A 14,050-nucleotide genomic window follows, 5' to 3' on the forward strand; every position below is an offset into this window, starting at 1 on the left:
CCCCAGAATATCTATTTGCACATCATCTTCTGCACATCTATCACTCCAGTGTTAATACTAAATTGTAATTATTTTGCACTATGGCCTATTTATTGCCTTACCTCCATAACTTACTACATTTGCACACACTGTATATAGATTTTCTATTGTGTTTTTGACTGTATGTTTTGTTTATCCCATGTGTAACTCTGTGTTGTTGTTGTTTTTATCGCACTGGTTTGCTTTATCTTGGCAGTTGTAAATGAGAACTTGTTCTCAACTGGCCTACCTGGTTAAATAAAGGTTAAATAAAAAAATTAAAATAATAATTGCACTATAACGGTGACAAACGGTGCCCACAAACTGATAGGGCCTACATAAAGCTGTCCCAACAGCAGAGTTTTCTTTTCAGCACCATGGAGTGAATCCTTACCACTGCTACACCTGGCTATCAGCGGAGCCTTGTCTGGCAGCGAAACAGTTCATTCAGCCTCATTTACTGCCTTTAAAAAAAACATAGCTGATATGGCTGACTTGCTTAAACAAATTTGGTTTCTACTCACAATTGAGATTTACAAACTATGGCATAAGGGGACGACAAGCAGATAAGAGGCAATCCGTAATTTCGATTAAGACATTAATGAGCGAGCTAGGACGGAAGTAGTCAATATAACTATTTGTTCAGCACTTTTGAAATGTACAGCGACAGAATTCAGAACATGGGGCGTTTTTACAGTATTCTCCCTGTACACCTAGTCAGAACCATAGGATAAATAAAGGAGGCATATAAGCAGTTAATGAAAGCTCTTACAATATTCGATGATTACATTTCTTTAAAACAGGCTATATGCTACATGTGTACCACCAAGTCAGAACAGTAGGCTAAGTTATGAGGGGGAAAGGGACCAAATTATTAGGGTGAGGAACATGGGCTACTAACAGCTTACTACACAACATACACTTAGTATTACTTTCTTAGCTACAGTATACATAATTTATATCCCTGGCATATTATATAATCTATGCAGCGGCATACAATACATTTTTGGACTCACCGTTGTGCTGTGGTCACTTGAACAGGAAGGTGGGGCGGCGGTCCTTCTTGTGGGCAAACTTTATCATCAGTCTGCCATTCTCTGAATTTATGGTGCTATCAAGACAACTGGGAACTCGGGGAAAAAAACGAAGTCGAATCATGACGCCGGTGATCTTCAGGTCGGAGCTCTAGAAAGAGGCCCAAGGACGCCAGTGATCTTCAGGTCAGAGCTCTAGAAATAGGCCAGAGTTCCCGACTTGGAATTCCGAGTTGGATGACCGTTCAAAACTTATTTTCCCAGTCAGAGCTAGTTTTATCTCTGAGTTCCCAGTTGTCTTGAACGCGGTAGAAATCATGCTGGATTGACACCATGGCCAATGTATTCAACATTTTCTGGCCCATGTTGTTGCATATGAATGGTAATCCTTTTAAGCTTGGAAAAGAGACCCTCAAACCCAGACTTGGACCACACACCCACTCCACTGAATAGCAGGCTAGTGATTGCTTTGCAACACTTGCAGATAGCCACTAATTCGTTCTAAACCACTCATTGTTGAATTTGCGATTTCCAACTTGTTTAATGTTTATGTCCAATGGCCGATGATCACTGATATGTTTTATCTATAGTTTCTCTTCATATGACAAGGATTGAAAAGGATTTGCCAGTAGATTGTGGACTTGATTCATGATGATGACTGCTTGTCTAGCTTGCTAGCTAAGATTTTTGAAAGTATGATGTTGGCGTGGTCCTCTGTAGCTCAATTGGTAGAGCATGGCGCTTGTAACGCCAGGGTAGTGGGTTCGATCCCCGGGACCACCCATACGTAAAAATGTATGCACACATAACTGTAAGTCGCTTTGGATAAAAGCGTCTGCAAAATGGCATATTACATATTACGTGATCAGTCCAGTCAAAGCTACGGTAGATATAACGGAATTTGACATGATTTTATGTGTGGCCTATGACCTTGAGACTTTTTGGATGGGCACTTCTAATGTAACTCTATGGCAGCACCCAAGGTGCTTGAATTTTCTAGCTCTCCCCCGTAGATTTAGCGGTGACGTAGTGTCCCCATGAGTGACAGAACACTGAGCCAATCACTGCGCAACTAGAGAACATTACCAACCCCTACGCTCTGTATTTTCCACTGGCTGCCCCACCACCACAGAAAGCACTGAGCTAGGCTGAAACACCTGCATTTTGGAGTGCCTTACTCAAGAAAGCAAAAAAGAGATCCATGTTTGTATGCGGCTTTATTAACTCAATTCTTATTTTTTATTTTATTTTATTTTTTATTTTATTTTATTTTACATTGTTTGCAAACTGATATGTGACACATATTAATGCCCAAATAACAGGCTCTAACCACACCTGCCCTGAACGACAGATTGCCACTGATCTCCGGTTATATGGGTCTTATTTTTTTAACTGTTTAGGCTAGAGATGAGCCATTTACTTTGCTGTAAAGCTGCAAGCATGCCTGTCGCGAGGCGGTGCTCCACTTTCCCTCTCTGGCGCTGAGGCTGCATGACAGTGATCTTGCAAAGTCTACTCAGACTGGCCTGTGCTCTTGGTTATCAGGTGATGAAATTATCATCATCATCATTGCTCGCTCTGCTCCAATGCAACAAATGTACACATTTAACAACAGAAGACTCATCAGGGTCTGCATCTCCACTTACCATCACGGCTAAATTATATTTTAAAAACTGAATTTAAAAACTGATACCCATGAAGAGCGGATAGAGAGAAGCAGGTGAGTGAGGGCTGGTAGGGGATGCGGCTATCTGATTACAGCTGCCACGTGATGCGCATGAAAGTGAAGTGGATATTATTGGACCTGCGCACGAGACTAGTGGCTGTTGCGTAAATTCAACTGAATTTATAAACAAAACTGACTTTATAAGCATTTTATAATAGACGCTAGCAGGTTTTTTAGATCAGTAGAGCTGAAAAATTTGGTAATATCATTTGAAACAGTATTACAGTATTCTAAAATGTTGGTATCATAAGTACCCTGTTACTGGTATACCATGCAACACTATTAGATGGTACAATGATTCTCTACACTTTTTTTGATACAAACTGAAACTATTAGAATGTTTGCAACCAGGAAATGGTGGAACAATTTCTGCATATTGCACCTTTTTAATAATCCTTAAGAGACTATTGACGCAGCCGAGCATAATAATTTTTTTTACGTAAGCCCCACGGGACTCGTCTGAAGGTACCCATATAAATGTATGGAGGTAGTTTTGTGCGAACAAAAATACGGGGTTAAATATGTCTATATATACACTACCAGTCAAACGTTTGGACACACCTACTCATTCAAGGGTTTTTCTTTATTTAGCTAATTGTCCAGGTAGCCATTTGATTAGCTGTTCAGGAGTCTTATGGCTTGGGGGTAGAAGCTGTTAAGAAGCCTTTTGGACCTACACTTGGCACTCTGGTACCACTTGCAGTGTGGTAGCAGAGAGAACAGTCCATGACTAGGGTGGCTGGAGTCTGGCAATTTTTAGGGCCTTCCTCTGACACCGCCTGGATGGCATGAAGCTTGGCCCCAGTGATGTACTGGCCTCTGTAGTGCCTTGCGGTCGGAGACCGAGCAGTTGCCATACCAGGCAGTGACGCAACCAGTCAGGATGCTCTCGATGGTGCAGCTGTATAACTTAGAGGATCTGAGGACCCATGCCAAATATTTTTATTCTCCTGAGGGGGAGTAGGTTTTGTCGTGCCCTCTTCACGAATGTCTTGGTGTGTTTGGACCATGATTGTTGGTGATGTGAACACCAAGGAACTTGAAGCTCTCAACCTTCTCCACTACAGCCCCGTCGATGAGAATGGGGGCGTGCTTGGTCCTCCTTTTCCTGTAGTCCACAATCATCTCCTTTATCTTGGTCACGTTGAGGGAGAGGTTGTTATCCTGGCACCACACGGCCAGGTCTCTGACCTCCTCCCTATAGGCTGTCTCATCGTTGTCTGTGATCAGGCCTACCACCGTAAACTTGAATGAAGGTGTTGGAGTCGTGCTTGGCAATGCAGTCGTGGGTGAACAGGGAGTACAGGAGGGGACTGAGCACGCTCCCCTAAGGGGCCCCCGTGTTGAGGATCAGCATGGCGGATGTGTTGTTACCCACTCTTACCACCTAGGGGTGGCCTGTCAGGAAGTCCAGGATCCAGTTGCAGAGGGAGGTGTTTAGTCCGTGGGTCCTTAGCTTAGTGATGAGCTTTTAGGGCACTACGGTGTTGAACGCTGAGCTGTAGTCAATGAATAACATAGGTGTTCCTTTTGTCCAGGTGGGAAAGGGCAGTGTGGATCGAGTTTTGAAATCAGGTGGAATTAGAGTATGATAGCTAAAGAGATGGAGAAAACACCTGTCTCCGGATTACATCTTCAAACGAAGGGCAACCATTGCATCCTTGACAGGGAGACGCGTCCATCATGCATGATGTATATGGGTAGATAGTCTAGCTTGCTACATTTTCAGATATTACATGTTTCTGATTTTGACAAAGTGGTTTCATTTGAAGTTCAATTGTACTGTTAGCTAGCTAGCTAACGTTAGCTGGCTATTTCGCTAGCTAACGTTACGTGTATGATGTTATTATTCGTATCTCAGAGCCGTTTGCTTGGCTAGTTAGAGCCTAATGTTAGCTAGTTAACATTGGTCCTGGTTGGTTAGCTATTAGCAGATTCGTGCAGGGAAGTAACGACATGAGTTGGCACTATGGTTCATTGTTTTACTAGCTAACGTTAGCTGGCTAGCTAACATTACGTGACGTGTATGATCTTACACATTGTTTACCTAGCTAGGTTAATTGTTTACCTAGTTAGCTAGCTACATGTCTTAACAAAAGACTCCACAATGCAAGTAACCATTTCAGGTGCATTCTTAAATTCAGTCAGAGTATGCCAGAGCGCAGAATAACTGATGAACTTACGAACGCACAACACCCGTTGAATATGGCCGGTGTCAGTAAAAGTCAGCAAAAAGTGTAATTAAATTGTTGCCAGCAGAGCTGGTTAGGCTGTTTTCATGTTATCCAGAGGTAAACAATCAACCAAAATCCCAATTTTGTGTCTGAATGTAAATAGCAAGCTAGCCAATGTTAGCCAGTTAGCTTGGGTGCTTGACTGCCGTTGTGAGGTCAGAACGCTCAGATCAACCCTACTCATCGGCCAGAGCGTCAAGTGTGCGCTCTGAACGCTCCGAGAGCGAAACGATATGGGTGGGGTTAAAGCTTAAGAGGGTTTGAATGAGGCTGAATGTGTGTAGACAATGAAGAGCTCTTCACTAGGTACCAAAACATTCAAAGGCCATTTTCTCAAAAGTGAGATTACAAGTTTATCAATTTTCGAAGCAGAATTACTTTCCCATTGTTCCCTTAAATGCAGTATATGATATACCATTTTGTAGCTCTGTGTGTCTGCTTTTATCCAATGTAAAAAACATTGCTACATAAGACCGAGGCAGTCGGTCACAAATTTCTAAAAACATATTTCCACTTTGACATTGTGTGTAGGCCAGTGACAAAAAAATCTAACTCCACTTTAAATTCAGGCTGTAACACAACAAAATGTGGATAAAGTCAAGGGGTGTGAATACTTTCTAAAGGCACTTTTTCAAGACTCAGGTCACAAAATTGAAATTGAGCAGTATACCACATTATTTCTTACTGGTAATACATTTATTGTTTTAGAAACATTATAAAGCATGCTCATCTGTTATTTGAGATTTTTTGTGCAATTAAATATTTTTGATGGTACATTATTTTTTTTTTTCATCTACCTCCCACAGTGGCTGGTGGACCAAAAAAGTAAATTTTCCACCCTGGCAACAGCAGCAGAGACAATTCCCTCCTGGATTAACATCCCTGCTGTCTACTGTTTGTTTTGTGCGTGCTGCTAAGTTTTGAGATACTTGCATTAGGGGTGTGATGTTTAAACTAATTTGTGATTGTTAACATTTTAGAAAATATCCCTAACCGAAAACTTTTTTACAACATTTAAATCACAGTACAGTTATCACAAAACTACCACTAACAGGTCCTGATCATCATCATAAAGGCAAAATCATCATAAAAAGAAACAAATACCTAACGCAATAATGCTGTAAGTAGGAGGAGATTTGCCACTGATATAAAGCGCTCCAAACGTCATCGTGTAAGTTGGAAAAATGGCAGAGAGTGAGACAGGGAGCCACATCAGCAAAGTCCTCTATGGCAATACATTGAGAACTGTAGTGAGAAGTTGATGAAATGCAAACTTTGCGAGGTGGAATTGAGCTGCAATGGCAGTACAGTTGCAATGCCGAAGGGAGGCACCGTGAGACTCAACCCGTTGCTGGAAGCAGTGCGATAAGGGACGGAGCAGTTGATATGCAGTCATTATCAATGGTAGAGGATGTCGGCTTCAATACCCTAATGGCATTTCTAGAACCAAGACTACAAGATGCCATGTCGAAAAACCGTGACGACCCTGATGGAGACAAGTTGTACAATGGTTGCTCTGCAAGTACAAAGCGCGAGCTCTTAAACACCATACGTGGCATATTGTTCGACGTCTATGAACAAGCTGTCATACATCACTGCAACGAGCTATCACGTTGATGGGGAGTTGGACATGAAGTCCCATTTTACATTTTAGTCATTTAGCAGACGCTCTTATCCAGAGCGACTTACAGTTAGTGAGTGCATACATTTTCATACTGGCCCCCCATGGGAAACAAACCCACAACCCTGGCGTTGCAAGCGCCATGCTCTACCAACTGAGCTACATGGGACTATGTACTGACAACTGAGAAAATGGAGGAGAGGCACACAACAGAGAACCTAAAACTGCATTAATACCATTGTTGCTGAATGGGTGGGGGACCGCAGTAAGGAGTGATGTGGTACAGTGGGGAAAAAAAGTATTTAGTCAGCCACCAATTGTGCAAGTTCTCCCACTTAAAAAGATGAGAGAGGCCTGTAATTTTCATCATAGGTACACGTCAACTATGACAGACAAAATGAGGAAAAAAAATCCAGAAAATCACATTGTAGGATTTTTTATGAATTTATTTGCAAATTATGGTGGAAAATAAGTACTTGGTCAATAACAAAAGTTTCTCAATACTTTGTTATATACCCTTTGTTGGCAATGACACAGGTCAAACGTTTTCTGTAAGTCTTCACAAGGTTTTCACACACTGTTGCTGGTATTTTGGCCCATTCCTCCATGCAGATCTCCTCTAGAGCAGTGATGTTTTGGGGCTGTCGCTGGGCAACACGGACTTTCAACTCCCTCCAAAGATTTTATATGGGGTTGAGATCTGGAGACTGGCTAGGTCACTCCAGGACCTTGAAATGCTTCTTACGAAGCCACTCCTTCGTTGCCCGGGCGGTGTATTTGGGATCATTGTCATGTTGAAAGACCCAGCCACGTTTCATCTTCAATGCCCTTGCTGATGGAAGGAGGTTTTCACTCAAAATCTCACGATACATGGCCCCATTCATTCTTTCCTTTACACGGATCAGTCGTCCTGGTCCCTTTGCAGAAAAACAGCCCCAAAGCATGATGTTTCCACCCCCATGCTTCACAGTAGGTATGGTGTTCTTTGGATGCAACTCAGCATTCTTTGTCCTCCAAACACAACGAGTTGAGTTTTTACCAAAAAGTTCTATTTTGGTTTCATCTGACCATATGACATTCTCCCAATCCTCTTCTGGATCATCCAAATGCACTCTAGCAAACTTCAGACGGGCCTGGACATGTACTGGCTTAAGCAGGGGGACACGTCTGGCACTGCAGGATTTGAGTCCCTGGCGGCATAGTGTGTTACTGATGGTAGGCTTTGTTACTTTGGTCCCAGCTCTCTGCAGGTCATTCACTAGGTCCCCCCGTGTGGTTCTGGGATTTTTGCTCACCGTTCTTGTGATCATTTTGACCCCACAGGGTGAGATCTTGCGTGGAGCCCCAGATCGAGGGAGATTATCAGTGGTCTTGTATGTCTTCCATTTCCTAATAATTGCTCCCACAGTTGATTTCTTCAAACCAAGCTGCTTACCTATTGCAGATTCAGTCTTCCCAGCCTGGTGCAGGTCTACAATTTTGTTTCTGGTGTCCTTTGACAGCTCTTTGGTCTTGGCCATAGTGGAATTTGGAGTGTGACTGTTTAAGGTTGTGGACAGGTGTCTTTTATACTGATAACAAGTTCAAACAGGTGCCATTAATACAGGTAACGAGTGGAGGACAGAGGAGCCTCTTAAAGAAGAAGTTACAGGTCTGTGAGAGCCAAACATCTTGCTTGTTTGTAGGTGACCAAATACTTATTTTCCACCATAATTTGCAAATAAATTCATAAAAAATCCTACAATGTGATTTTCTGGATTTTTTTTCCTCAATTTGTCTGTCATAGTTGACGTGTACCTATGATGAAAATTACAGGCCTCTCTCATCTTTTTAAGTGGGAGAACTTGCACAATTGGTGGCTGACTAAATACTTTTTTTCCCCACTGTATATTGTTCAATGTCATTTAATTTTCTGTGACTTGAGTCTTTAAACCAAAATGGCACAGATGAGACAAAACATTTCAGCTGCCCCTTTTAAGGGAGGGAGGTTACCATGGCAACGAGGGCACTCGAGCCGCTCAGTTATCAGTGAGAGTGGGTGTTTCTCAATATATGCATACTACCGTGCTCCATCATGCTCCGAGTGCATTCTCCGACGACGTTCTTTTGAGTACGTTCTTGTGAGGACGAGAGTGTGGGGAATGCATAAAATATTAAGTTTGAGAAGCACTCAAATTCTTTAGTACTTGTCAGCATTTTGTTAGCATTCTGGGAACTGACGTTATTTGGTTTTTTTTTTTATGTAAAAAAAAAAAGGATACCAGCCCTTGATACTGCCAGTAATACCATATATCCCAGAATAGCACAGGCACGGTTTGAAGGTATGGAAAACTGGATACCGCACAACCCTAGCTTATTGTGTGAAAGTATTTCCATCTGAGAAAACATGCTTTGGTAATGATGATATGAATGGGGGTGTACAGTCTGGCCCATACTGCGGGGGAGCAGGGGAGAGATTTACTGCTGTAGATTATTGAGTTGACTTTGGGTAGTGCTGCACATCCATCAGGGTCGGACTCTGAATAGGGCTGCCAGTCCCAGATGGCATCTATACCATGTAATGTGGAAATGGTCCTCACGTTTCTGCTCTGTCACCGGTAGCCTATGTCATGGCTCCGGTGTTGGACAGCACTGACTGACTTTTGCCGTCAATCCCTCGAGGCTATATCATCCTGTAACATCTGCCATTTATTACCTCCACCCCCTCTGAGTCCTGTTCAGTTTAGGTGTCCTGTTGAAGATAACATACACAGTTAGGCTAATGTTTCATATAGGCAGATGGATCAAATACATCTCAGGTGAGGGGATTTAAGTACAGGCTTAAATTATATTTAAAGCTTCCTCTTTAACATCTTGCACTGCACGTCCACAAATCGTAATTGCGTTGACATGAATGGCATTCATTTAAGGCTACCAGTAATCTATTTAATTAAAAGACAATGGTTCTTCTTTCCATCAGTGTGAACAGCTGATGCCTCTGTCACTGTGCTACCCCTTCTCCAAGTGGCACTCTGTGCTGTGCCAAGTGGATTCCCTCTGGATCTGTATGGGAGCCTAAAGCAGCTGTCAAAGCTGCAGGCACCCTCCTGCATAACATTTGGCAGATGTGAGCCAAGAGAACGAGGATCACCAACTGAATACTCAACATTCTATGGCCAAAATAACTACGAACTACCTAAATGTTTCAAAGACACTGGCTGCTAGAATTGTCAAAGTACTCTATGTACTGAATAAATTTGTGTAGGCCGATACCTAATTAGAGTTTGAGCTATGAATGAAAAAGCAATAAGCTGCTCTCTACAATTCCATTCACGCTATTGTGATGTTTGCCAACAAAGTGCAAGTAATTTAATGATAAACCCCACTCGCAGAGATGGGGTGCTAAATTAGCAGTGGGACAGGGGTCCTGTAAGAAGTACATTGATACAAAGCTTCTGTAGCTGGTGTTCCACTTTCAGCACGTAATCATTCTGATTGCCAGTGATGGGAGTTTATTGCAATTGACAAGATGGGGCTTGTGTGAATTACAGAAATGCCACGTTATTTAGGAGAGAATTATCAGAAACCCCCTTTTGACACAGAATATGAATGGCCGGTCTTTGTCTCGAAGGGGCTTTGCTGGAATAACAAGGTTGGCTCTTCAATGAAGACACTAGTGTGTAAGTCATTTTCGTTGTCGCTTTCCTTATTCTACCAAGGCCCCTATGTAGGCCTATCACTGTCACTCTCTTGGTATCCATATGCAGAGCATCAAATTGGGATTATAATCTGAGAGCTCATTTCATAATGCTGGTTTACGTAATCGTTGAGGTTAAGTAAATCCTCACCACCTCACCCAATGTGTCTTGAGTGCTGCGAGGCTTCAGTTGAACAGTAGGGACCAATCACATCAGGGATAAAAAAAAAACCTAACAGGTATCTGAAGGCAAAGGGTGCACTCAATTTAAATTGCTGTCAAAAAAGTGCTAATGGTCCACAGTTTTTAGCATGCACGTTTCTAACATTTTGCGGTAGCCATTACTCCACACGTCATGTGAGTGTCATGCGTGTATCGCGACCCTTTCGTGAGCTCCATTGCCGAGTCGTAAACCCGTCATTCTGTGAGTAGGCTCTGTGAAGGATCTGCCTAGTGAGAGCAACTGATGCCTGACCCTCCCCCCCCCTCCACCACTGGAGGGAACATACGTCTCTCTTGTCTGTTTAAATGAACACAGCCGAGAGGAAAGTTGGTCCCTCTGTTTAGAGGAAAAGGCTTGGGAGTGATATAAACGCGCTCTACACAGGCTCGGTCTGCATGTCCTCATATGGCGAGGAGTGCTGCAGATCGGCTCCTCGCAGGCCCTGCTTGGGTCCGTGCCAGCCCTCCCGCAGAGCCTTGTAAAACGGGGTGGAGGGATGGGATACAGTGCTCACGGTCTATGGCTGTGTTGTGAGGTCTGTTGGCCATACTGGCTCACGACTGCTGGTTTGTTTGTCTGTCTTGACCTGATCACTGTGGAGACAGGTTTATTTTTCAAATAAGCATGCACAAGTAGACTTGGCTGCCCTTTCCCAAATAGTTTATGATATAGTTAAGGCATATTTAAACAAAATAGTGTCAGCACTAGGGAGCTAGGGATGGGCACGGTTATTCGAATATAGGTCTATTTTAACAATGGAAAGACTTTGTCTAAATTAAATAATTATCTATATGACATTGCTACACACAAGGATATACTATGACATTTGAAATTCAATAAAACAAACTTTTGAATGTATTTTTTATGATGTGCACCCCATAAAAATACATACCGTAGCCTAAACACGAGTTTCACGCGTTTGTTGTTATTGTCAGGCTTTCAAAATGACACTAGGCTACAGTCGGGCTCCAGGTGTAGCTATCAGTGTCGGAGATCTCTAATCAATGCAAAATGGAATTAAAATTACAGAATTAAATTTTTAATCTGGATGTTGTTGTAGACAAGGACGGGAAGTACAGCAAAACACCATGGCCCGGTCCTAAATGACTTTGTAGAGTGGTGTGACGAATCACACTTGGTCCTCAATACCAACAAGACCAAAGAGATGTGCATAGACTTCAGGAAGTGTACAGCACCTACCTCTGCAACATCTATCAAAGGTCAGAACATAGAGATTGTAGAGGAATACAAATATCTGGGTGTCCTCTTGGACAATAAGCTTCAGTGGAGTAAATGTACAGACCCGATCTACAAAAATAGTCAACAGAGACTGTACTTTCTCAAAAAGCTGGGATCTTTTAATGTTGACTGTACTATACTGACTCTGTTTTACAAATCTTTCATTGAGAGTATTTTAACTTTTTGTATTGTTTGTTGGTTTGGCAATGCCACTGTCAGCCAGAGAAATATGCTGAGAAGGATTATCACCACAGTAAGCAAGGGACTTGGAGTCAAACAGACAGGCCTTGATGAGATCTTTGTCAGGGCCCTACACAAGGCTCAAAAAATCATTTTAGATCCAAGCCACCCCCTGTACCCAGACTTTGAACTACTCTGCTCTGGGTGCAGGTATAGGACACCCCTCGGCAGGAAAAACAGAACTAGACAATCATTTGTGCCAGGTGTCATATCCCTCCTAAATAGCTTGGGCTAATGTTCCTATCAAACCCAGTAAGGCCATCAGGCTAGTCTCTTTTTATTGGTATGTAACTGTTATGAAAGTTGTATTGTCAATTTGTTTTGTATTTAAATGCCACTTTATACATGTACATGATACTGGAACAAATGTCCCCATGGGGAAAAAGTCAGTAAAGTAAGGTAACTCATGGGATCTACAAGTTTGTTTAACTTGCGGCAGACTGTATGGCTCTCTCCCTCCTGTGTCAAACTGACTGGCCCCCGCCCATCCCCCACTCTGCTGCAAGCAGAGCTCCCAAGTTGCGCAGGCTGCACAGCAAGCCAGTTTTAAACATGTATTTTGACTATCCAGGTATCCGAAAATATGTCATGATTATTTGAAAAATTATTTCAAATGCCCAACCCTATTGAAAGCCTAAGTAACATTTTCTATGCAGTTGCTAACATTGCGGTAAACCCTCCTTGATCCTATTTTGAACGTAACACATCAGTATAACACACAAAGATAAGTTGTCACCTTCGATTCGTTGGATAATGTTGACAAATGGTCAAATGTAAAACATCATTCTCTTTGAAATTAATGTGTAACAATAAGTGTGGATATTCACACAGGTTCATCCTATGGTTGAGAACCTTTGAGGGACACAGACCTATTGCTTGTGCTTCATGCATGTCCTAGCAAGGCTCATGTGGCCGAACTGCTAGACTAAAACAGATTCACCTAACATATGAAACACCAGGGACATTATGTGATGGTGTAATGTAAGATAGGTGTAGGCCTTAAGTTGATTGTTTGCCATTTGTTTCTTGCAGTGAAGCCATTCACCACAACCGTGAAGGAGATGCGTCTGCACAGGGAAGATTTCGAGATGCTCAAGGTGATTGGCAGGGGAGCATTTGGCGAGGTAAGACTGCCTGAACCCACCGGTCATGCTTCAATTCAGTATAAAGCTTTATTGGCATGAAATATATGGGTTAACCTGTCACTATCCTGAGTGGAAATGATTTGCTGAAAGTCAGAGAGGAGGTATGCCAAAGTTTGTCAAATGTTTTCAGATGTCCCAGAGCTATCTAGTCCCCGTCCCATGGCTATCTATTTTGTAGATCCATATAACATGCCGATTGTATTCTGTGATAATATTTTCAGTGTTATCCACCTCATTTTTTTTACGTTGCTATGGGCACAGCCAAACAACGGAAGTGAAGGATTCGACTTCGGCTTTACCTCCCTACTGCAGCGCGCCGGTGGCAAACTTCCGGAGTCAATTATTAAAGGAGTCAATTTATATAGCATAAAAGTAAAGTAAACAAGTGTAAGTGTCATTTTATATTTATTTCATTCAAGTTCGCTAACGCTAGCTAGACCTACTGTACTGAACAAAAATATAAATGCAACATGTAAAGTGTTGGTTCCATGTTTCATGAGCTGAAATAAAAGATCCCAGGAATATTCCATATGCACAAAAAGCTTATTAAGTTCAAATTTTGTGCACAAATTTGTTTACATCCCTGATGGTGAGCATTTCTCATTTGTCAAGATAATCCATTCACCTGACAGGTGTGGCATATCAAGAAGCTGATTAAACAGCATGACCTTGTGCTGGGGAAAATAAAAGGTCACTCGCAGTTTTGTCACGCAACACAATGCCACAGATTTCCCAAGTTTTGAGGGACCGTGCAATTGGCATGCTGACTGCAGGAATGTCCACCAAAGCTGTTGCCAGAGAATTGAATGTTAATTTCTCTACCATGCCGTTTTAGAGAATTTTGCAGTACGTCCAACTGGCCTCACAACCGCAGACCACGTGTAACCATGCCAG

General features: G+C 42.4%; 1 protein-coding gene across 2 annotated transcripts in view; it reads left to right on the forward strand.

Moving 5' to 3' along the window:
• LOC311107015 (serine/threonine-protein kinase MRCK beta-like) overlaps positions 1–14,050 on the forward strand; it is a 178,017-nt gene that overhangs the window by 35,566 nt on the left and 128,401 nt on the right. For both annotated transcript variants that reach the window (XM_084149466.1, XM_084149467.1), the window contains exon 2: positions 13,044–13,135. In XM_084149466.1, coding sequence (XP_084005592.1) covers positions 13,044–13,135 — 92 coding nt within the window. The remainder of the gene's footprint in view (positions 1–13,043; positions 13,136–14,050) is intronic.

This window comes from Coregonus lavaretus (assembly GCF_964263955.1).
Source record: "Coregonus lavaretus genome assembly, chromosome: 31".
NCBI lineage: Eukaryota > Metazoa > Chordata > Actinopteri > Salmoniformes > Salmonidae > Coregonus > Coregonus lavaretus.